At 54.2% G+C, this 22,401-nt stretch overlaps 3 protein-coding genes across 4 annotated transcripts; all 3 read left to right on the top strand.

Moving 5' to 3' along the window:
* The first annotated feature begins 457 nt into the window (after positions 1–457).
* Nlgn2 (neuroligin 2) lies at positions 458–16,402 on the top strand. Of its 2 annotated transcripts, XM_047545536.1 has the most exons (8): positions 459–1,315; positions 3,739–4,436; positions 8,028–8,078; positions 10,195–10,344; positions 10,512–10,697; positions 10,780–10,972; positions 11,340–11,936; positions 13,244–16,402. In XM_047545536.1, exons 2-8 carry the CDS (start codon positions 3,983–3,985, stop codon positions 14,115–14,117), a joined length of 2,505 nt encoding a protein of 834 aa, XP_047401492.1. In that variant the 5' UTR covers positions 459–1,315; positions 3,739–3,982; the 3' UTR covers positions 14,118–16,402. The 2 variants fall into 2 exon arrangements, with proteins under 2 accessions (XP_047401493.1, XP_047401492.1); XM_047545537.1 differs by lacking the exon at positions 8,028–8,078 and having other exon boundaries at positions 458–1,315.
* A 497-nt stretch (positions 16,403–16,899) lies between these two features.
* On the top strand, positions 16,900–18,102 carry Spem1 (spermatid maturation 1). Its single transcript, XM_047543068.1, has 3 exons — positions 16,900–17,037; positions 17,137–17,194; positions 17,381–18,102. The coding sequence occupies exons 1-3, from the start codon at positions 16,900–16,902 to the stop codon at positions 18,100–18,102; spliced, it is 918 nt and encodes a 305-aa protein (XP_047399024.1).
* Positions 18,103–20,260: 2,158 nt separating this feature from the next.
* Positions 20,261–22,047, top strand: Spem2 (SPEM family member 2). The gene is made up of 3 exons (XM_047543066.1): positions 20,261–20,398; positions 20,561–20,618; positions 20,750–22,047. The coding sequence occupies exons 1-3, from the start codon at positions 20,261–20,263 to the stop codon at positions 22,045–22,047; spliced, it is 1,494 nt and encodes a 497-aa protein (XP_047399022.1).
* The last annotated feature ends 354 nt before the right edge of the window (positions 22,048–22,401 follow it).

The raw sequence follows: 22,401 nt of genomic DNA, 5'->3' as shown, positions 1-22,401 counted from the left end.
AAACTAGAACCAATTAGGAGCGGAGAAGCAGAGCAGTGAGGAGCAGGATTGAGGGCGGAACTACAGGATTTGCGTCACGGATTGGCCCACTTTCCAAGTTGATCTCCTCCTCGACCCTCCCGCCCCGCACCTCCAGTTAATTCCGAAGATCCCGGTCCCCACTCAAAGTTCCGCCCCTTTCCCCACAGGCTCCTCCTGTTAAGCTTCAAATCAGACCCACTCTTAAAAAGAGGTGGTCTCTTGGATACCCAAGTCCCACCCATCGCCGCCAAACCCCACCCACTTCAAGAATGGCCCCGCCTCCATGTCAGCGGGCCACGCCTTCTTCGTGTGATGCTCCGCCCCCTATAGTTCAGATCTTCTCCCCCTCCCTAGACCGCGAGAGCCCGGAGGGTGGGAGATCCGGGGGAATGTCTCCACCCTGCCCCGGGTGGCTACGTCCATCCGTCTGTCTGTCCACTCCCGCCCCTTTCCACTGTCTCCAATCTCCCTACACTCCGGAGGGCGGGCAGGCGGGTGCGAGCAAGGGGTGTGCGCCGCTCTCTCGGCAGGGGGCGGGGGAGGCGGCCGCGCGGTGACGCGCGGGGCTGCTGCGGCTGCTCCGCCGGCTGATCATCACTCTCGGGCTGGGATGGACGCGGGGCGGGCGGGCTCTGGCGCGCGGAGCCAGGAGTCCGGGCCTCCCGGCTGCTGAGCGTCCCCCGAAGACTACTCCCACCCCCGCCTTCCTTCCTAGGAGCCGTGTCGACCTCTGCCTCGAGGCTCCGGACTCGGCTCCCGCCCTCCTCTGACTCCCCAGACCTCCCTCTCCCGCCCGCCCTCGGGATCGACTAGATCCCTCCCCCTCCCCGAGGATTCCGACTGGATCCCTGCCCCTGCACCGCGGATCCAGCGCTCCGGGGCCCCGGGCCCCTGGGGATTGCCGTGGACTCCTCCTCCAGCATCCGATCCCTTAGGATCCTCCGCCTGGACCGTCTTCTGGTCCCTCGAAGTGGGCCCACGGAGCCAGTGGATCTCCAATCCAGTCCTGTCCCGTTACTCCCTCCTTGCTCTTCTATCACCACTGCGGGGTTCCCTGTTCTCGGGCTCCCCCTGATCCCATCCCTTAGCTCTCCTTTTCCCGGGAATCGACTGGATCCCGGCCCCGCCCCCCGGGGCTGGGGCGATCCCCCTCCCCCGCCGGGTGAGGCGCTGCGGGCGGGGGCTGGGCCTGCGGGGCCGCGGGGGCTCAGAGGCCGCCGCCCCCCTCTCGAAGCCCGTCCGCCCCCCATTCGGAGCCCTGGATGGAGGCACCACGGCCCCAGGGCTGAGCCAGGTAGGAGCTAAGCCAGGCTGGGTAGAGGGGGCTGCGTGGCGGTCTGCTGGGGTCTCCCTCTCCCCATCTCCCTCCCTGCGCCTGGTTTCCCACAGCCTGCTCTGTCTGCGTGTCCCCGCCTAGGGATGCTCTCGCCGTGTCTCTGCGTCTCGGTCTCTTTGTCTCTGCCTCTCTCCAGTCTATGAATGATCCTTTGAATGGGCCCACAGACCCCGTGTGTTCCCATCTCCCCCTCCCCCTCCTTCTCCCCTTCTCGGCCAAGCCATTTTCCCCACTGCGGGAAGGGGGGGGGGGGGGACTGCGGCCTGAGCCCCCTTCCCTCAACTCTACCCGGTTGGGGGAGTCAGGCCTGAGCTGAAATGGAGAGAGCAAGGCAGAGGAATGGGAAGAAGGAGGGGGAGCAAGATGTGGTAGACAGAGATGGGGAGAGAAAATGGGGGAGACTGAGATAGGGGAAGACAGGAGAAAGAGGGAGCTTGAGGGAGAAAACTGAGGAAGGTATCTGGAGGAGAGAGAAAGAGATGAGAAACACCAAGGAGAGATGTCGGAGAGAAAAATGAAAAAAAAAAAAAAAAAAAAAAACCGCGGGGTGAGAGACAAGGCAAGAGCTGGAGCAAGCTGGAAGAGGCCAAGGAAAGATGCTCTGAGGGAGCGCTATGGAGAGGAGAGAGATGTGGGGGGAGGGCTCCAGTGGGAGGGAAGAAGGGAGAGAAGCTGGTTGGAAAGGAGGAGGCCAGGGTCCAAAGTACCCTAAGGGAGAAGGAGGTGACAGAGGCAGACTGTCTTGTGGGGGGAGAGAGAGGGGACAGCAAGGCCATGGTGTCTGAACCTAGCCCGGCATAGGAAGAGATCCTGGAGAAGCCACCCCAAGTCCCCTCCAGGGGGTGGGGGAACAGAGTTTAAGAGGATCTGAAGAGGGGGAAGGCAACGCTGGGTGTGAGTGGTAAGGATTCCTGTGTCCTCATCTCTGGAATAAATTGACACCTGCAGAGAGTCACCAGCGGGCTCAGGCTCTCGCCTGGCTCCAAAAACCCCGCGTCAGCAAACAGCTCTGGCAGCTGGTGGGGGGCAGGGGGGCTTGCTGAAATTACCTGGGTATCTGCCCCTTGGGGTCTGATCTCTTCCCTTGTCCTGTCCCTGGTGCCGAGTACCCAGGCCTCAGAGCAGTAATGGTGGAGGTGCTGGAAAGGGGAAGGGGAGGGGAATGGGATGGGATGGGATGGGATGGGATGAGATGAAATAAGAAAAAAACTAAGGTTTGCCTCCAGGACATAGATCAAAATGCTGTGAAAGAGGAGGTGTCTGGGGTCCAGAGCTGTTCAAGATTATGGGAGGGGGCAGTCAGTAGGCTCATTTGGTGCCTCCTAAGCCACTTCAGCTCCTCTTCTCCCCAGTCAGAGGCCTGGTCACTAGGGCTAAACTCTGATTGGCTCGCAAGGGGGGCAAGAGGCGGATCTTTTAGGGTTCTTCATGCCCCCAGATTCGCCTTCCCCTCAACATATATACTTCATCTATGCTATGATTGGGGAGAACTAGTATTTGGACTCATACCTCTTCCCTCCCATCATGCCCTGAATAGACCCCCACAACCAAGCCAGCCCCTTCCCCTCTTCCTCCAGACACCCCCTCCAGGGTTAAAGCTGCAGCCCCGTTGCCGAGGTAACATTGCGGGGCAGCATCCTGTCGCCCGGCAACCGGCTGCAGGATCACGCATCTGTCCCTGGATTTGCCCCTCCAGTATCCCCTCCCTTCTCTAACCCCTGCCTTGAGGTACCCCAACTTCTGAGGAAAGAAAGGGACTTGAGGAGACAGGTGTCTCAGGGTTGCACAAATCCTTAGGGAATGACATGAAGGGGGAAAAGGTGCTTGGGTTTGTACAGTTCCAAGAAAGGCCCAAGTCTGGCCCAGGGTGGGGGTTCAGCGTCATGAAATTACAGCTCAGGAGTAATTAACACATATAAACAAACCCGACACTTCCTGCTAATTAATGACTTGGTATTTTTATTTTCTCTTCCTTGTCTATCTCATTCACTCCCAGGGAGGTGGGGTCTGGGACTCCTGAGTCCCTGGGGAGAGCCTGCCTGAGAGGGATAAAGAAGCTGGGAAGGGACCACTGGGTCTAGGGAACTGATCCCTGGGTCTCCACCAACCATGTCCAGCACCATTACCACATCTGACCCCACCCCTAGCTTGGGTCCCTGCTGAAGAGAGAAGGGTTGCTGGGGGAGAGGGGAGGTGCCAGGGTGCCTGTGGGTGGAAAAAGGGTGGCAACTTGGTCTGAAATCCAAGTCACTAACCACTTGTCTCTTCTGTTTCCCCATTCCTTTCTGTCCTCCCCATCCAATTTCCTTTCCCTTCTTGCACCTCTCTGTATGTCTGTCTGTATCTTGCACACCCTGTCCCTCCTGCTATGCCTACCACAGGTCGGGCCTGCCTTCACCTTCTTCCACCTCCTTTCCCTTCCCCACCCCTTGCCCCCTCAATGGAGAGGAACAGACCTCTTCTCTGTCCCGTCTAACCCAGGTCCCTCCCTGCCCCCTTCCTCCCTCCTGTCCCCCGCCCCCTCCTCCCTCCTGGGGCGAGGGGGGCCTCCCTCCCTCTCCCCCCCCTTCTCTCTCTCTCCGAGGGGGGGGGGTCCCGGGGAGGGAGGGGGGGTCCCCGATCAGCATGTGGCTCCTGGCGCTGTGTCTGGTGGGGCTGGCGGGGGCTCAACGGGGGGGAGGGGGTCCCGGTGGCGCCCCAGGTGGCCCGGGCCTGGGCCTCGGCAGCCTAGGGGAGGAGCGCTTCCCAGTGGTGAACACAGCCTACGGGCGAGTGCGCGGTGTGCGGCGTGAGCTCAACAACGAGATCCTGGGCCCCGTCGTGCAGTTCTTGGGCGTGCCCTACGCCACACCGCCCCTGGGCGCCCGCCGGTTCCAGCCTCCTGAGGCACCCGCCTCCTGGCCTGGGGTGCGCAACGCCACCACCCTGCCGCCCGCCTGCCCTCAGAACCTGCACGGGGCGCTGCCGGCCATCATGCTGCCTGTGTGGTTCACCGACAACTTGGAGGCGGCTGCCACCTACGTGCAGAACCAGAGTGAAGACTGCCTGTATCTCAACCTCTACGTGCCCACTGAGGACGGTAAGGGCGCGGGCACAAGACCGGGCACCCTTTAGACACAACCCACAAACGCACACACACCCTCAGGCACTGGCCCAGCTCCTAACCCCTAAGCTGGGCCTTGGTGGGGGCAGTGAGGGGCAGTATGTTCCTATACCACTGCACACCCTCTGAGAATGGTAAGGGTGCCTGCCAGGTTGCATCATCCCACACACAGCCACCCCGGAAGTTCTTTGAGCCCTTGGAGAGCCATAGTAAGGATGGCAGGCACTAGGTTAGGCTCATCCACCCTCTACCCAAAGAGGCACATAGTCAGCCACCAATCTCAATGTGGCCACTGGGTGTTCAGGTAATGGATCCATCACCTGCTCAGAGGCAACTCCTCTTGCCTCACCTCCTGCCTCTAGGCCTGGACTTGGCATACTACTTTAGCTACATCCACACCTCCAGGACAATGTAGGCTCTTCCTACTCACCCTTCCCACCCCAGACATCCTGAAAAGGTATCCATCTATCATGTGGCACTCAGAGTCCCTAACCTGATCTGGTAGTGGTACTCATACCCTCTTCTGGGAGATTTCTGTCTCATAAAAATTCTTAGGTATCCCTGAAGGATCAGGAAAGCTTCTTGCCAAGGGCACCTCCACTCAGCATAGCCTGATCCTCCTCCCTGGGGCTGCTGTTCAGGTTAATGAACTCCTGTTCCCTACAGGACTGCTCATAGCCCCAGCGTACACCCCCAGACAGTTCTCCCACCTGTCAATGACAGAAGGTAATTGGCAGATTCAGGCTATCCCAACAGAAAATCTGCACAAACAGCCCCCACATTACCCTTCTGACACCCCACCTTGATACTCCAAAACATGCCAATACCTCCACAGAGCCCATCCACTGTTGCAGCCCTCTCCCTGCTTCTCCAAACTACCATATACTTAGGCCTTGGTACCCAGGAACCTGTAATGTACCCCTGTACCCCTCCCATCATGTACTCAAATGTCATAATAGACTGAATCTCAACTACTCAACACACAGATCATGCTCCCAGCCATCATATACACTCACCATTTGCTTCAACACCCCACAGGTCACAATTCCCAATGTGTTCACAGAGCACACAAACCTAACACTTCCTTGAAACTGAGTCCCATCACCCACACAAGCCTGTGTTCCCCAGTATCCCTGGATGTATATAGATCATGGGCCCTAGCAACACACACACATACCTTATAGCCCTATGACCCTGTACCTGGACTATGTGCTCTAACAGGTTACTCCAGCCACAGTCCCCGATACCCTCAACACTTCTCACAAATTGTTTGCCATACTTCCTACCTAGGGATCATCCATATCATACCTCAGGTACAACATACACTGCTCACAGATCAAGAACTCAAACACCTTGCATCTGTACCCAGAATCCTTTTATGCCAATCACAGAACAACTCCTATACCTCAACCCACTCACATCCATCCCAATACCTCCCATATAGATAATCCACCCTATATCCCTCATTCCATCTGTGCATCCAACCTCCTAACTACCCCTCTCCATGCAAACCATGCCTCCAAACAACCCATACGCACAGTGCACAGAAACATTTACTCTTATCCATCCAGATTCTAAGTATCCTAGCCAGGCAAGGTAGTGCATGCTTATAATCTCAGCTACTCAGAAGGCTGAGGCAGGAGGAACTTCAAGTTCAAGGCCAACCTGGGCAACTTAGTGAGCCCCTGTCTCAAAATAAAAAATAAAAAGGACTTGGGATATTGTGCTATTATGCTAGGGATGTAGCCCCTGGGTTCAATTCCCCGGTATAAATAAATAAATAAATAAATAAATAAATAAATAAATAAATAAATAATCTAAGCACCCTAATCCCCTATAGACCATTTATTTACTCCAGCACACTCCACATGCCCTCCCCAGTTCCTCTAAAAGAGAAACTGTCCTTCACAAGAAAACCTTTCACACCACATTCCTCTTCCTCTCACAGGACCCAGTGTCCTGGGAGTCCTTTACCCCAAAACCTCCACACAGACTGTCCATCTCAACACTTCCCACTTGTGGACTCTACTCCCACACTTTCACATAGACTTTCTACCCCATGTCCTGCCCTCAGTCATATACTCAGTACTTTCCACCCCTGGACTGTCCACCTCAACACCTCCACACAAATGGTCTGTCCCCTGACCCCACAACACCCATGCCCACACCTTCCATATTTTCAACTATTGCTTATTGCAGACCTGCTTGGAGCCTGACACATTCAGGTGATCTCACTGAATATTCACACCATCTTTGAGAGAAAGAGGTTGACTCAAGCACACACACACTTCATATTCTCACGCGCATCCATACCCTGCTGACTTCATCCCCATCCACATGCTCTCAAAGAAGAGGCCCTGTTCCCAGTGGGTCCTCATGGGGCCATTATTGCCAATAAAGAGAAATCTAGAGCTTGCCTGGGACTTGGAGGCTCCATAATCCATCAAGGACAAACAATCATCCTGGGGAACCCCCTAACGCATCTAGGTTTCAGCTGTCCCCTGACCAATCCCCTAATCTGAAATGAACCCAGTGCCAATCTCTGAGCCCAGTCTGGGGCCTTTGCCTGATTCTGGGCACACTTTGTGCCACCGAGTACTTGGTGCTGCCCCTTGTACCTTGGGTGCTAGGCTGGCTCAAGGCACTATGTTTCCTATTTCCCAAAATGGGAGGAGGGCTGTTTAACAATGGAACAGGGGCTGGGGGTGGACCTGGTTGGAAGCTCTCAACTTTGGTGGGAGGAGAGGAGGCCTGGGTAAGGGATGAGGTTGGTGGGAATGTGGAGGGTTGAGTTGGAGTGGAGGGCAAGACCTGATGACCCCTTTCCCAGCTTTGCCCACACTGAGGAGATGGGGTGAGAAGCCAGGCCAGAGGGTGGATGGAAGAGAAATGCTGGCCGGTGAGGCTGGTAGGAGGGTGGGCAGCCCTAGCTGACCTTCCCATAGCCCTCCAGTGGGGAACAGAGGGCTTCTGGGGGCTGTGAGCTGCAGGGTGGGCTGCCCTCCAGCCCCATCCTGCCCTCTGCTCTCCAGAGCTATCCAGAAGGATGTAGAGTCCTTTCTGCACACCCTCTCCTCTTTACAGCTGGGGTCCGGCAGCAGGCAGTGCTTGGCTGGCCCTGAAGGGGCCTTGTGAGAGGTGGCCTGAGTGGCAAGCTGGCCTTGGTCTCCTGGGGCTTCCCCTCCCCTCCCACTCCCCTCTAACATCCGTTTCATTTCCAGCAATTAGCAAACACACCAACAAGCCAAATCCTTTCCAGCCAAGTCAATATGTCTTAAGACAGGCCTCAGCCCACGCAGGCACCCCACCCCCAAAAACCCACCTTTTCTTTGGGGCATGACTTTTTCCGGGGAGGGGAACAAAATTGGGTTGTAGAAACGTTTTTCTCTTTTCTTGGTTTCTTTTTCTTGCAAACAAATTTTGCTTTTTTTGGCTTATTTTTTCTGCCTTCCCCCACCCTCCCCTTTTCTGCTTTCTCTCCTCCCCTCCCCATCCACCACCTCCCCCGACCCCCATCTTTCCCCACAAAATTGTCCTTTTTTCTCTGTTTTGTGTTCCCGGTCTTAGGTCCGCTCACAAAAAAACGTGACGAGGCGACGCTCAATCCGCCAGACACAGGTAGATTTAAAAATCCCGCTGCTGCATGTGGTTGCTTATAAGAGGACGTTCATGGCCCTGCCCCTAACTAAATGTCCCCAGAGCCCTCAAGGCCCCTCAGTTGTTCTTCCAACTAAAAAATGAAAAAGAAAAGAAAAGAAAAATTTTTAATAATTGGAAAAAAGAATTATGAAAACTTCAAACGAAATTTGAACAATGTTGGACCCACTAGAAAACCTACAAGAAAACCTAATCATGGCGAAAATAAAGTGGAAAATAAAAGAAATTGGAATGTCAGAAAAACAAAACAAAGTATTGGATAAAATATTTAGTTTGAAAGAAATTTGGATTATTTTGAGACTTGCAAAATGTACTATTAAAAAACAATTTTAACTTGGAGCAAAATAACATTTGGAAAAAAAGTTTTAAGTTGGTAAATTGATGATACAATTGAAATATCAGGAAACCTGCTACAATTTCCAAAAGCCTGTCAGACATAGAAAACTCAAACATTCTAAGTGAATCAAAGAATTTGGAAATTTTTGAAAACAGGGCCCAATATCTTGAAGTTTCACCACAAAATTTTGAAAAAAAAAAAAAATGCAAAGAACTTTTTTCTTTTTTTCTTTTTTTCCAAAATGGAGTTTTTTTTTTTTTTTTTTTCTTTTTCTTTTTTTTTTTTTTCTTTTTTTTCTTTTTTTTTTTTTTCTTTTCTTGTTGAATCTGCCCCAAGAGCTTCTTGCTTTTTGGTTGTTGTTTTTTCTTTCTTTCTTCTTTCTTGATCCTGTTTTTTGTTGTTGGTTTTGAATTCTTGTTGCCCCAGCCCCTCTTCCTGCTCCTTCCCTTTCTGACTTCCCTCCCCACACACTGGGAGAAGGGTGTGGGGAGGGTGGGGGAGAACCAAAGACATTTAGAACAGGACCTTGAAGGGAAGGAGATTCCAGCCTGAAAATACTGGAAAGTCGGAAACAAAGGGAAAAATAGAATTTGGGTAGGACACAGAGGAAGCTACCTATCTGGGAGCTCTGGCTGAAGCAGTCCAGAGACTATGGAGAAAGCCTAAGAGACAGGAGACTGGAAACTGGCTGGGACGAGTGGAGGGAAATTGACGTGACCTGCAGGCTGAACTGTCAGAAAGTTTTTACCAGGATGAGGGAGGTGGTGAGGTGCTAGGGACAACTGTGGGGACCTAGGCCTGGCTCCAGTTTGTGGAGCACCCAGGCAAGTCAGGGATGACAGGTATTAAGAAACAGGAGGGCCTGTGGTCCAGGGGTGATTCCAGCCCTGGCATTATGTGAATCATAAGGGAGCTGCAGAGGAGGGGACTATATAGCTTGAGGATCTGGCAAGCTCTCTCAGACTCCCACTTTCTTCAGGAATTTCTCACCTCTCAGTCCTGTCCAGAGTGTTTCAAGGGCATACTATGTGTGGCAATGATTAAGGGATCCTTTGGGGAGGTGGCAAGAAAGAAGTTCAGTGCAGGACCCAGGGCTCAGGCTAGTTTATGGATGTCCAAGACTCAGAGCTGCACCCTGGCTTCATTAGGCAGGCTCTTTCCCACCCTGCCTCCTCCTGCCACAGTAATTAGGCTGGGGGTTGCTATGGTAACTAGGGAGGTGACCTAGAAAGGAATTAGGGCAGGGAGGAGACCAAGCCCCCAGGGACCCTAGGGCCTGACACCCCCTCACCCACAGACCAGGGTGCCATGTGGAGCCGAGGCCCAAGGTCTGACTCTTAGGAAATGGCAGGACCCTCCCAGCACTTCCAGCCTCAGAGCGCTCTTTCCAGGTGCAGGAAGGAGATTTGCCATGTGGGGAGGGGGTTGCTGGAACCAGCATATGCCCTGAGGAGGGCACTTCCCACCCCCGGCCTCTGTTGGGCTTCTTGGAAGGTCTGCCCCACATTTGGAAAAGTGCTTGGGGACAGGCTGGCCAGGGGTAGTGAGGGACCTTTCTCCAGAGCTAGCTGTGGGGGGAGGGAGGGGAATCCGGTCTTGCCCCCCAGGGATGGGAGTGACAAGTCCCCTGAGCTCCTGGCTGGTCCTAAGCAGACCTGGGAGCTGGGTGGTGCTGCTTCTGGTCTGACTGTGTCCTTATCCCCAATCCCCTGGCCCACCTGCTGCTCCCTCCACACGCAGATATCCGGGATTCTGGAAAGAAGCCTGTCATGCTGTTTCTGCACGGAGGCTCCTACATGGAGGGCACCGGGAATATGTTCGATGGCTCAGTCCTGGCTGCCTATGGCAACGTCATCGTAGCCACGCTCAACTACCGTCTTGGGGTGCTCGGTGAGGGTGGGCAGCCAACTCTGGGGGGCGGAGTCTGGGAGGCAGGTCTGGTGGGCAATGTTCCTCTAAACCCAGCAGAATTGCTTCTGGGCTGGATTGAGCTGCCCAGAAAGGGGTGAGGATGCTGTGACACCTTCAGGGAGCCCCCTTTCTTCTTCTGCCCTCAGGTTTTCTCAGCACCGGGGATCAGGCTGCAAAAGGCAACTATGGGCTTCTGGACCAGATCCAGGCCCTGCGTTGGCTTAGTGAAAACATTGCCCACTTTGGGGGTGACCCGGAGCGCATCACCATCTTTGGGTCTGGAGCAGGGGCCTCCTGTGTCAATCTGCTGATCCTCTCCCACCATTCAGAAGGTACGAGCAGCCCCCTGACCCTACCCTTCTGGTTTTGGCTGTTATTCACAGCATAACCTGAGGTCATCTTTCTGTCCCACAGGGCTGTTCCAGAAGGCCATTGCTCAAAGTGGTACTGCCATTTCCAGCTGGTCTGTCAACTACCAGCCGCTCAAATACACACGTCTGCTGGCAGCCAAGGTGGGCTGTGACCGGGAGGACAGTGCCGAAGCTGTGGAGTGTCTGCGCAGGAAGCCTTCTCGGGAGCTGGTGGACCAGGATGTGCAGCCTGCCCGGTATGGGGGTGGGAGAGGGTCAGGTCCAGGCCTTCACTTCTCCTTGCTGGTGACAACAAGGTTGAGGTGAGAGGTGCCGATGGGCATACCACTGGGCAAGGAGAGGTGGGCTTCAGGCCCATCTACTGGCCTCTTAACAGCCTTTCCTCAGTGGAAGTAGCCAAATAGAGAAAGTGAGCACAGGGTACCATGAAATGCTTCTGGAAGACTTCTGGAGAGGCCAAGTGCCCTGAAGGATTCTAGAAGGTCTTCAAGTAGGGGAGAAGGGTTTCCAGGGAGAGTGAGGCACCTGCATGTAGGCCTATAAAGCCATGGGGCAAGAGGAGGCCAGTGAGTAGGTGATGAAACCCTGCCCCCTTCTCCCTAGTTACCACATTGCCTTTGGGCCCGTGGTGGACGGCGATGTAGTCCCCGATGACCCTGAGATCCTCATGCAGCAGGGAGAATTTCTCAACTACGACATGCTTATCGGTGTCAATCAGGGAGAGGGCCTCAAGTTTGTGGAGGACTCTGCAGAGAGTGAGGACGGTGTGTCTGCCAGCGCCTTTGACTTCACTGTCTCCAACTTTGTGGACAACTTGTATGGCTACCCAGAAGGCAAGGATGTGCTGCGGGAGACCATCAAGTTCATGTACACAGACTGGGCTGACCGGGATAATGGCGAGATGCGACGAAAGACCCTATTGGCTCTCTTTACTGACCATCAGTGGGTGGCCCCAGCTGTGGCCACTGCCAAGCTGCATGCTGATTACCAGTCCCCTGTCTACTTTTACACCTTCTACCATCATTGCCAGGCTGAGGGCCGGCCGGAGTGGGCAGATGCAGCCCATGGGGATGAGCTGCCCTATGTCTTTGGTGTGCCCATGGTGGGTGCCACTGACCTCTTCCCCTGCAACTTCTCCAAGAATGACGTCATGCTCAGCGCAGTTGTCATGACCTACTGGACCAACTTCGCCAAAACTGGGTGAGGGCCAAAGGGGCTGGTGGGGCTGGGTGGGGCGCCCCTGTAGGCTGAGGCACCCTCACCATCCTTGGCTGATCCTCTGTCCTTCCCTCCCTCCCTTCTTCACATGGCCATCATTTTTCCAGGAAACCACTTGCTCTTGCTGTCCCTTGCTTAAGTGAGACCAATTCAGACACTGCTGAACACCTTCTCTGTACAAGGCACTGAGTCAAGGGTTAGAGATTCAGCAGAGTTAGACAGAGAGGTCCCTGTCCTTTCCAGGGGTGGGCTTTGTTGTAGCATTAGCTTTGTGTCTGTCTCTCTTCCTCCCTTGGCCTCTTCTGGTCCCCACCCAGTGCTCTGCTCTTGTGTGACCACTCTGGTCTGTGTCTAAGAATGTTAAGAGTTTGTTTCTGTCTTTATGCCTTGTCACTTTCCTGAAGTCCATTAACATTTCTCCCTTTCCCTCTGTCCCTCTGTCCTCTTTTTTTTCTCCTCCTTTCTGCAATCAAAACCAGGGCCTTGTGCATGCTAGGCAAACACTCTACCATTAAGCTATATCCCCAACCTTTTAAATTTTATTTATTTATTTTGGTACTGGGGATTGAACCCAGGGGTACTTAGCCACTGAGCCAAATCACCAGCACTTTTTATTTTTTATTTTGAGCCAAGATCTTGCTAAGTTGCTTAGGGTCTCACTAAATTGCTGAGGTGGGCCTCAAATTTGTTGTCCTCCTGCCTCAGCCTCCCAAGTTGCTGGGATTATAGGCATGCATCACGACGCTTAGCTTCCCAATCCTTTTTAAATTTTACTTGGAGCCAGGGTCTCAATAAGTTTGCCCAGTCTGGCCTCAAACTTGCAACCCTGCCTCAGCCTCCCAAATATCTGGGATTATAGGCATGCACTATGGCACCTGGCTCCTCTGCCTTCTTTGATCTCTTTACTTTTTGCTGTCTCTGACTGTTGGCAACTTTTACCCTAGCTGTCTCTCATATATTATTGTCTTTCCCTTTCTGTCTCTGTCTTGGTCTCAGCTTCTGCCTCTCACTGACTCTCTCTTTGTCTGTCTCTTTCCTTCTGACCTCATCTTTGGCTGTCTCTGGTGATCTGTCTTTATCCCTTTTTGTCTCTTTGGCCCTGTCTCTGGTGATTTCTATGTCTTTTCATGTCCATGTTTGTGTGTCTATCCCTGTGACTTTTTCTCTGGATTTCTTGGGGTCTTCCTGTCTCTGCATCTTTGTCCTCTCCCTTCCCTTCTCAGCCCCACCCTCCTTGGAGCCTGAGCCTCACCCTCACTCCTCCTTTCCTTGCCCTCCTATGCCCACAGCGACCCCAACCAGCCAGTGCCACAGGACACCAAGTTCATCCACACCAAACCCAACCGCTTTGAGGAGGTGGTGTGGAGCAAGTTCAACAGCAAAGAGAAGCAGTACCTGCACATTGGTTTGAAGCCACGTGTGCGTGATAACTACCGCGCCAACAAGGTGGCCTTCTGGCTGGAGCTCGTGCCCCACCTGCACAACCTGCACACTGAGCTCTTCACCACCACCACACGCTTGCCTCCCTACGCCACACGCTGGCCTCCTCGCCCGCCTCCTGGCGCCCCTGGCACACGCCGGCCCCCACCACCTGCAACCCTGCCTCCTGAGCCTGAGCCTGAGCCAGGCCCAAGGGCCTATGATCGTTTCCCTGGGGACTCACGAGACTACTCCACAGAGCTAAGCGTCACTGTGGCCGTGGGCGCCTCCCTCCTCTTCCTCAACATCCTGGCCTTTGCCGCTCTCTACTACAAGCGGGACCGGCGGCAGGAACTGCGATGCAGGCGGCTTAGTCCACCTGGAGTCTCAGGCTCTGGTGTGCCTGGTGGGGGCCCCCTGCTTCCCACTGCTGGCCGGGAGCTGCCCCCAGAGGAAGAGTTGGTGTCACTACAGCTGAAGCAGGGTGGCGGCATTGGGGCAGATCCTGCTGAGGCCCTGCGCCCTGCCTGCCCACCCGACTACACCCTGGCCCTGCGCCGGGCACCGGACGATGTGCCTCTCTTGGCCCCCAGGGCCCTAACCCTGCTGCCCAGTGGCCTAGGGCCACCCCCACCCCCACCACCCCCTTCCCTCCATCCCTTTGGGCCCTTTCCCCCACCTCCTTCCACCGCTACCAGCCACAACAACACGTTACCCCATCCCCACTCCACCACTCGGGTATAGGGGGCGGCATGGGGAGGCTACCCTCCCCAACCCTCCCCAGCCTGGGCCACTCCAAGGCAGGGAGTAGGACTTGGCAACGGGCTTTTCTCCTGTGGAGTTGTCACACATCATCGAACAGTGTTAAGGTGGACATGGGATTTCCCCACCGAGATGCGTGTTTTTCCCATGCAGAGAGGCCCATTCTCTTCTCTGGACCTGGGCTTTTGAACTCTGGGGGGTGTTTTCTGCCTTCCACTGGGACACCAGTCTTCGGTGTGCGGAAATGTGGAAGTCTTTTCCCACATGGAGGTGTGCTTTCTTCATGAGGGGGTATTTTCCCATGTGCAGGGTGAGGTTTTTTTTGGCCGCCCTGGACACATGTTGGCCCCCTCAAAGAATTTCTGCGGGGATTTGTACCCCAGAATCCTGTCTCCTCATGCCTTCTCCCACCTCCTCCCCTTCTCACCCTCTGGAGACCCTGGAAGTGATGTGTTCGCGTACAGTGACCCTTGGCCACCAGACAACACAGGGTGGTGCCTGGGGAGCAGCAAGGAAATCACAGGCCCCCCGCCCCCTCTCCCCCCTCCACCCCAGCAAAGCATGTTTCTCCCCCATGGCACAAGTCAGATTAAGCACGTTCTCCCAGGGAGGTCCTTGCCTTCCACAGAGACAGACACAGATTTCCTGCCAGGGGGAAGGGAGATCCGTGCATCCTGGTGCTGCCTGGAAACTAATTCTCCCATGGTCCAGGACACATTTCTCTGAGTGGAAACATGTTCTTGCATGTAGATGTGTGTTTTCCCAGGCAGAGGGTCCTTCTCTCCCCAGCACTTCCCTGCATCCCCCCAGCCTCAGGCCCAGCACTCCTCAAGTGGTAGGTGGGAACAGGCTTCAGATTAACAGAAGCTGAGGGGGATGTACAAACCCCAGCCCTCCCTCTCCCAGAGATGCTGAGTTGGTAGACAGGGGAGGTGGCATGTGCCACCCACAGAGGCCATGCATGTTTGACCAAAGCCCTCATGGGGTCTAAGGACAACCTTTCCCTCAGTCCTCAGACCATTGCTCGTCTGTGCCAAACTGGGTAGGTGGGTTTGAGGCAGGGAGAAAGACTCAAAATGTGCCAAGGATTACACAGTCCTAAGCCAGGGCAAGGGAGATGATGGGAACAGGTGGGATACAGGGTAGGGGGATGTGGCAGCTAAAGAGGCCCTCTGTGTGTGTCTCTCTGATCCCTGTGTCACCCCTCCCTCTCTGCCCCAATTCTCAGTTCTCCATTCTCCATCTTTTTCTCCCTGTTTGAAACTGTCCCCATCTCAGGGTCAGACCAACCTTTTCCCCTCCCCTTCTTTTACCTGCCCCCGCTCCCTCTCTGCCAGGGCCAAAGGAAAGAGCAGTAGAGGGAGGAGGGGAGGGTAACAGGGAGAAAGACTTCATGGACAGGTTGGGGAATGAGGTCAGTTGCACTGAGGAACAGATGGAGGGGGCCGTGGGGGACAGGGCTTGGTCAAACACCAGCAGGAAGAATTTGAAAGGAAATGTGTGAGGCAACTGCCTAGAGGTCCTTGGGTTTGGACCTCTGGGGAAAGAACCACGTCTGGAAGGGTTTTAAGGACTGGGCGCAATGGCACAGGCCTGTAATCCAAGCAGCTGAGGAGGCTGAGGCAGGAGGAGACCAGCCTCAGCAACTTAGCAAGGCCCTAAGTAACTTGGTGAGACCCTGTCTCAAAATTAACAAATGAAATGGGCTGGGGATGTGGTTCAATAGTTAAGCACCCCGGGTTCAATCCCTGGTTCAAAAAAAAAAAAAAAAGAAAAGAAAAGGTTTTAAGGGACAACAATAGAGGAATGAATCCTCAGTCTGCTTATGGCTTTCTGTGGGATGCTAGTGCCAAACTTGAGTAAAAGTGGGGTGTAATCTTCTACTGGCACCCAGGTCCAGGATCCCTGGTTGTGAGTCCCAGAACTTTGCCTCTTGACTGTCCCTTCTCCTCCTATCTCCACCCATGGAAACATAGTTCTTTTCTGGCCCTTTCTCCTGCCTGGTCTAGCTCCTCTTGGACCAGCCATGCCCTCCAAATGCTAGCAACCTGGACTCTAAGCCTGTAGGCAGATGCCCCCAGGACCAGGAATGGGAGGGGGGCTGGGGGACCCCATGATTCAGCCACGGACTCCAATGCCCAGCCCCTCTCTCCAGAACAACCCCTGACAGTCGCATTTCCCCACCCCAACCCTTTGCGGCTCTGTACACATTTTTAAACCTGGCAAAAGATGAAGAGAATATTGTAAATATAAAAGTTTAACTGTTGGTTGTGCCTCCTCTTATGTTGGGGTTGGGGGCTCTGAAGCAAGCCTTTGGGGTCCAAAACCCTAGGCCTTTTCAGTGAATAGCTCTGAGAGGAAGGGGGAGTGAGTACCGGGGTAGAATTGCCATGATGATGGGATTGCCTGGAGAGATCAGGACTCAGGTCTATACAGAGCCAGAGCCTGGTGTAATTCTAGAAAGAGGTGGGGCTAATGAGGACAGATGCCAAACGGGAGAGCCAGTGAGCTGATCCAGGTGACTGGCTGCAGGAGAGGCATAAAGATGAAAGATTTGGCCTGTGCCAAAGTTGGGGCTCAAGCTGAGGCTCAACCTCCAGGGCCAGGGACTCTGAGAGAGCTCCTTAGCACATTGTGAGAGCAAGTCCCAGCATCATTGTGACCCGCTCACCCTGATGACCTTTTGGGTAAGGCAGATGGGCCAGCTGACACTGTGGGCACAGGGGCTGGGGGCCTAAGGGCCCTGGTGGCCCTAGGGACCGCCATGGCCATGGCTGAGTGGCCACAACCTGGGTGGGCTTCAGATCACAACCCCAACAACTGCCAGGACGTGGGCAACTCCATCCTGTTGCTGCTGGGTTTCATCATCTGCATTAACATTGTCATCAATATGGTGACCCTGGTCAGGATGGGGCCAGGTGGGAGGGTGCTGGTAGAGTAGATGGGGGGCAAGCCTGGTGGTAAGGAACTGCCTGGGGTCACCATGTCCTCCTACACCTAGCTCTGGAGCAGACTCCGTGTCATCTTACACCGAGTGTTCCATATCATTTGTGAGAAAGGTAAGCAAGGTTGGGAGTTGGAGCACAAAAGGAGCAGAAATAGGTGTTCTAGCCTCAGCCCTAAGTTGGCGCCTTGGTGCTCTTCCCTCTCAGACACCATAACGGTGCAGCTTCTCTCCCCAGGCCCTGCCTCCCCTCACTATAGGAGCAAGCCTCCCCACCAGCCTCCCTCTCCCTGATCCACAGAAGCTGTTAATTCATCCTCACCTGGGAAGCAGACCCAGCCCTCGAAGAAGCAGAGCTCCCCCGCAGTCCATCTTCGATGCACTATGGACCCTGTGAAAATGACTGTGACCCCCCCACCCACACGTCGATATCGCCGGCGAGCCTCTCCATTGTGCCGAGTCCACCACCCAGTAGCTTGGGCCCCTGACACTGATGATGAAAAGCCCCCACATCAGTACCCAGCAATCTGCTCCCGCCATTGGGATGGCCCCAAGGACTGGCAAGTCTTCCAAACCACTCAGAGGCTCTGGGCTCCCTGGACACAAGACTCTCTAGAGCCACTTCCCCAAACTATCCGCTTCCAGCCCACTGTAGAAGGAAAGACCCTCAAAACAGAGATGCGGTCAGAGCTGGGCCTAGAGGCCTATGTATACCCTGTGAACCCCCCACCTCCCAGCCCAGAGGCTTTGAGTCACAAGAACAGTGGGGCAGGGGCGGAGGCTGAGGTAGAACAGTGCCAGCCTGCCTTACCACCCTTCCTGGGCCCAGCAAATGTCCCTGATATTCCCCAGCGCCGCTCCTCAGGCCGAATAGCGTATGATGCCCGGGATGTGAGGCGGCGGCTTCGGGAACTGACCCGAGAGGTGGAGGCCTTGTCCCACTGCTACCCCTTGGCCTCTGGATCCAGCACTGCGGAGGGGACAGGAAAGGACTGGGTGTATCGTTCCCTGACAGGGAGGTGATGGGGAAAAAAATAAAAAGGAGAGAGGAGGTGGTTTGTGGTGGTGTGGGGCCTCAAGGCACCCAGAAACCCTGGATGCTAGACAATGATCTCTCTGGCAACAGGACCTAGAGAGCTCAGGGGAACCTCATCAACCTCTTATCCACACAGGTCCTGTCCTTGGCCTTTTCCCAGACCCTCCTTGGTTCCAAAGCTCCCAACTGCCTCTATCCTATTATCATTGTTATTATTATTTTTTTGGTACCAGGAATTGAACCCAGGGGCATTTAACCACATCCACAGTTCTTTTTTTTTTTTATTTTGAAACGGTCTCATTAAATTGCTTAAGGGCCTCGCTAAGTTACTGAGGCTGGCTTTGAACTTGTGATTCTCCTGCCTCAGCCTCCCAAGCTGCTTGAATTACAGGTATGCACCACTGTGCCTGGCCAATCCTATTTTCTTAAGTGTCCAGAGAAGTCCTCAAATCTGGCCCAAGAGCCCCCCTCCCCCGCCCCCTGGCCCCACACAGCCCTGCACTAGAGAGACTCCCTATCCCCATGGTCCTACCTCCTCAGAAGTCTAGTTCTTGCCAGGCCAGGTTTAGGCTGCAGCCCCAAGGGAGATAGTTCTCTCTTATGCCCTGGTTTCCTTGTGCAAGGGATGACTAAGAAGGAGGGTCTCTATGTCTTCACATTTCTCCAGGAAGAGCCTGATGCTCCTGTACCTTCCATTAGTCTTGGGACAGAAGATTAAATATTATGGATGCTCTCAAGAGGAGAGCATAACATCACAGACTATCTGCAACCTTACTGCTTTCTGTGTTGCCTGAGGCTCTGAGAGGCTGAATCATGGTCACACAGGCACCAAGGTTTAAGCTGATGGCCTCAGACATTCCATCTCCCTACTCCTCCTGCAAGTACATAGATTCTCACTGCCACTGAGTCATGTTAGCTCACCAGAATCTCCCACCTGTCTGAGTTTACCATGTGACATCATCAGAAGAATTTTCCATTCACTGGGCAACAAGGAAACCAAGGCATGGCTCTATTCCTAGATGGTTGAGGTCACAGGCACACATATACACACAGCTTGGGAACACAGGCTAAAGGAGCCTGATGGTACTTTCCATGCTAGAAGGATTCCTGGATGTGAGCAGATCTGTGGATTGCCCTACTTCTCTGTTCATTTACATTCAACTAATATTATTGATCATTTCAAGCTGCTTCCATTCAATGGGTACATACTAAGCATCTACCATGCTTATCGGAGGCCTTATTGGAAATGCTTATCAGCCTTTCCTCCATTTCTGCTGCACAGTGGACAGTGTGAACAAATGACTTTCCATCATCAGGGTACCATTTTCACAGACTCCAATGATGAACCTAGTTTCCATGGAGGACTCTGTTTATCACATCAACAATAACATCTGTGTTGTTTTGGTAATTTCCTATGGTTTTCTTAAGGTGGGAGTTAACCTGTCAACTTGGAGTGGGAATGGGTCAATAAGAGACAGTTAGTTTGGAAGGAGAGAAACTCAGCAAGATGGAAGTCCAGCAGACTCTGAAGTGAAGGAGTCAATGGGCTCAAGGACCACCAATGCCCAGGGCTGCAAACCCTGGCCAGGAAGGGTTGGCATGTGTGCTAGAGGAATTATGACAGGGAAATGGTTAGCATAGGGAGGAAGTATGGTGACCCCAGATGTTACTCTTGCTGTCACTCATCCATTCCATCACTCTAGCTGCTGGCCCCAAAGTAGCATGGGGTGGGGCATACCAACAGGCTACATATGTTGCCATTATGTCTCAAATGAGCAGAAATGAAGAGAATTATGCATGATTCAACCCCTGTGGAGACTGTCTTATGACTGTAGCTACCATATTTTCAGATCAGGAATAAGGTATGTGGTTAAGCAAGCCTCATGGAGACAAAGGGATAGACTAACCTCTGGGGCATTTGGGGACCAAATTCTATCAAGTAGGAACCAAGGATAGTGGGGGCCATGGAAAGGCCAGCAGAGGGATAAGACTACCACCTCTACATTGTGACTCTACTTAACTTGCCTCATTATGACCTGGCTCCCATCCCAGCTGGTAGATATATCCAGGTACTGGCAGGAATGCAGTGTGGGTTAGGGCCAGGTGGGGGGGGGGTGGCCCAAGTGGCCCTAGGACCCCCCCACCATGGAAAATCAGCTCTGGCATGACACCCTGGGGTGCTGTAATCAATACCAAGAAAGCCCCCAGGATGTTGAAGACATCTTATTCCTGCTGGTGGGACTTATCATTCTTGTCAACATTGGCATCAACGTGGCAACTGTGGTCAGTGACAGTTGTGGACCATCCCCGGGGTGAAGAGGGCTGAGGGGGAGCCAGCTGCATCTTGCACCTCCACCTGCAGGATGGGTCTTGACTGGGGCTGGGGGTGGTGGTGTTGGATGTAGGGAACCTGGTCTTCACTCCCATCCCTCCCACCACCCCTAGATGTGGCATGAGCTCCAGAATGCCTTAGACAAGATTGTCTATTGGATTAATCAGAAAAGTAAGTATGGCAGCTAGAGAGTAGGACCCCCCACCACCACCACCTTGACCCTAGAAATTCAGGTCCCACTACCCCTAACCCTGAACTCTTATGGCAATTGCATCAATCTCATGGACTCTTGCCTCCCCCAGATGAAGTCCAGCCTAGTGAATGTTTCCCCAAAGATCCCCCAGCCAAGGTCCAGGACATCCACATCCACTGCGTCCTGGACCCTGTACAGGTGAGGATGACCCAACCGACACGATACTCCTCTTCCTCCTATCACTATCTCCACAACCGCCGGAACCGCCACCAACAACGCCGCCAGTGCCAACGCCGCCAGTGCCACCAACGCTGCCGCCCCAGCTACCAGCAGAGGCCACGGAACCACAGAAAATTCTCCCATGGTCGCCCAGTCTTTCGTAACCAAACTCACAATCGCAAGATGTCACAGCTGCAGTCGATACCCTTTTTTGATCTGGAAGACCGGGACTCCTACCTAGATGAAGAGGATCTGACCTTCCCACATCCCCAGAACCCATATGGAGGCTGGGGAGGGCTCTATCAGCGGATGGGTCTGCCCTCCAACATGGGGTTATGGGGCCGCAAAGGTGGAATCCTGGCCAGCTTGCCACCACCCTCTATCTACCTGTCACCAGAACTGCGCCTCTTACCCAAGCGTGTAGAGGCCAAGTCAGAGCTGAGGCTGCAGTCCTCTGGGCCCCATTGCTCACAATCCCGAATTTGGGGCAACACAGAGGCTGAGCAATGGACCTCATCTCCACTACCTCCCCGCCGACTGCCCCCTAACCCCTCCTGGGTCCCTGGGGGGCACAGCCCTTACTCTTCAGGGGGTCAGACACTGTATGATGCCTGGGATCAGCGACGGCGTTGTGTGGAGGGCTCTGAACCCCCACCTACCTTGGTGTCCCGGAACCCTAGGCAGGAGGCCCAGGGCTATCGGGAGCACTACTCCCCACAATCCCACCGAAGGAATCTCCCTGGTCACGCTCATAGCCAGCCCAACCGCAGCCCATATCCATCCATGGGACATTTGGGTTATAGCACCCGGGATTCTCATGAGGTACGCCGCAGGGCTGCTGACTGGGCTGAGGCTGTGCCTCCTCGGCATCCTCTGACCACTTCCACCTCCCTCACTGTGATGGGTGAGGCTTCATATCAACGGGTTCCAGCTGCCAGCTCAGCCATGCTCCCTCACTCTTCCCAGCCCTTGCCTGAAGTCCAGGCTATTGATCCTGCCCCAGTCCCAGCCACCTTTGTCCCACTCAGTAGGAATCCAGGGGGCAATGCCAATTACCAGGTGTATGACAGCCTGGAGCTGAAGCGGCAAGTGCAGGAAAGTAGAGTGCGGGCCAGCTCACTGCCACCACCTTCCACCTCAACCTCAAGGCCCTCTCTGCACAGGAGTCGAACTGGGAAACTTAACTGACCAGCAGGAGAATGTGGGTGGCAGGGCAGGTCATGGAGAGAGGAATAAAGAGAAACCAAGTCCAGGAAACATTGTGGTGGTCTGTGGTTTGGAAGTAGCTCTCCTTCTGCCAGACTGAGACCCTGTCCTTGGATTCCTGAAATGTCCCCTTCTTGGTAGGAGGCTCCCTTTGGCTCAATGGTTATATTCCCGTCAACAAGACTATCTTGGTACCACACATTAAGGTCTCCCAGCTGTAGATATCAAACCATGGTCTCTGAGCACCCACCCTGTTTCTCTGTTCTCTCCGTTCCCAGAGGGGGCTCAGAGGCTCAGCCCTGCTCATGAAACTCAGGTTAGGCAAGCATGGTGGTG

The sequence above is a fragment of the Sciurus carolinensis genome, chromosome 3 (assembly GCF_902686445.1).
Source record: "Sciurus carolinensis chromosome 3, mSciCar1.2, whole genome shotgun sequence".
Classification (NCBI taxonomy): domain Eukaryota; kingdom Metazoa; phylum Chordata; class Mammalia; order Rodentia; family Sciuridae; genus Sciurus; species Sciurus carolinensis.
This window is presented reverse-complemented; position numbering and strand designations above follow the sequence as displayed.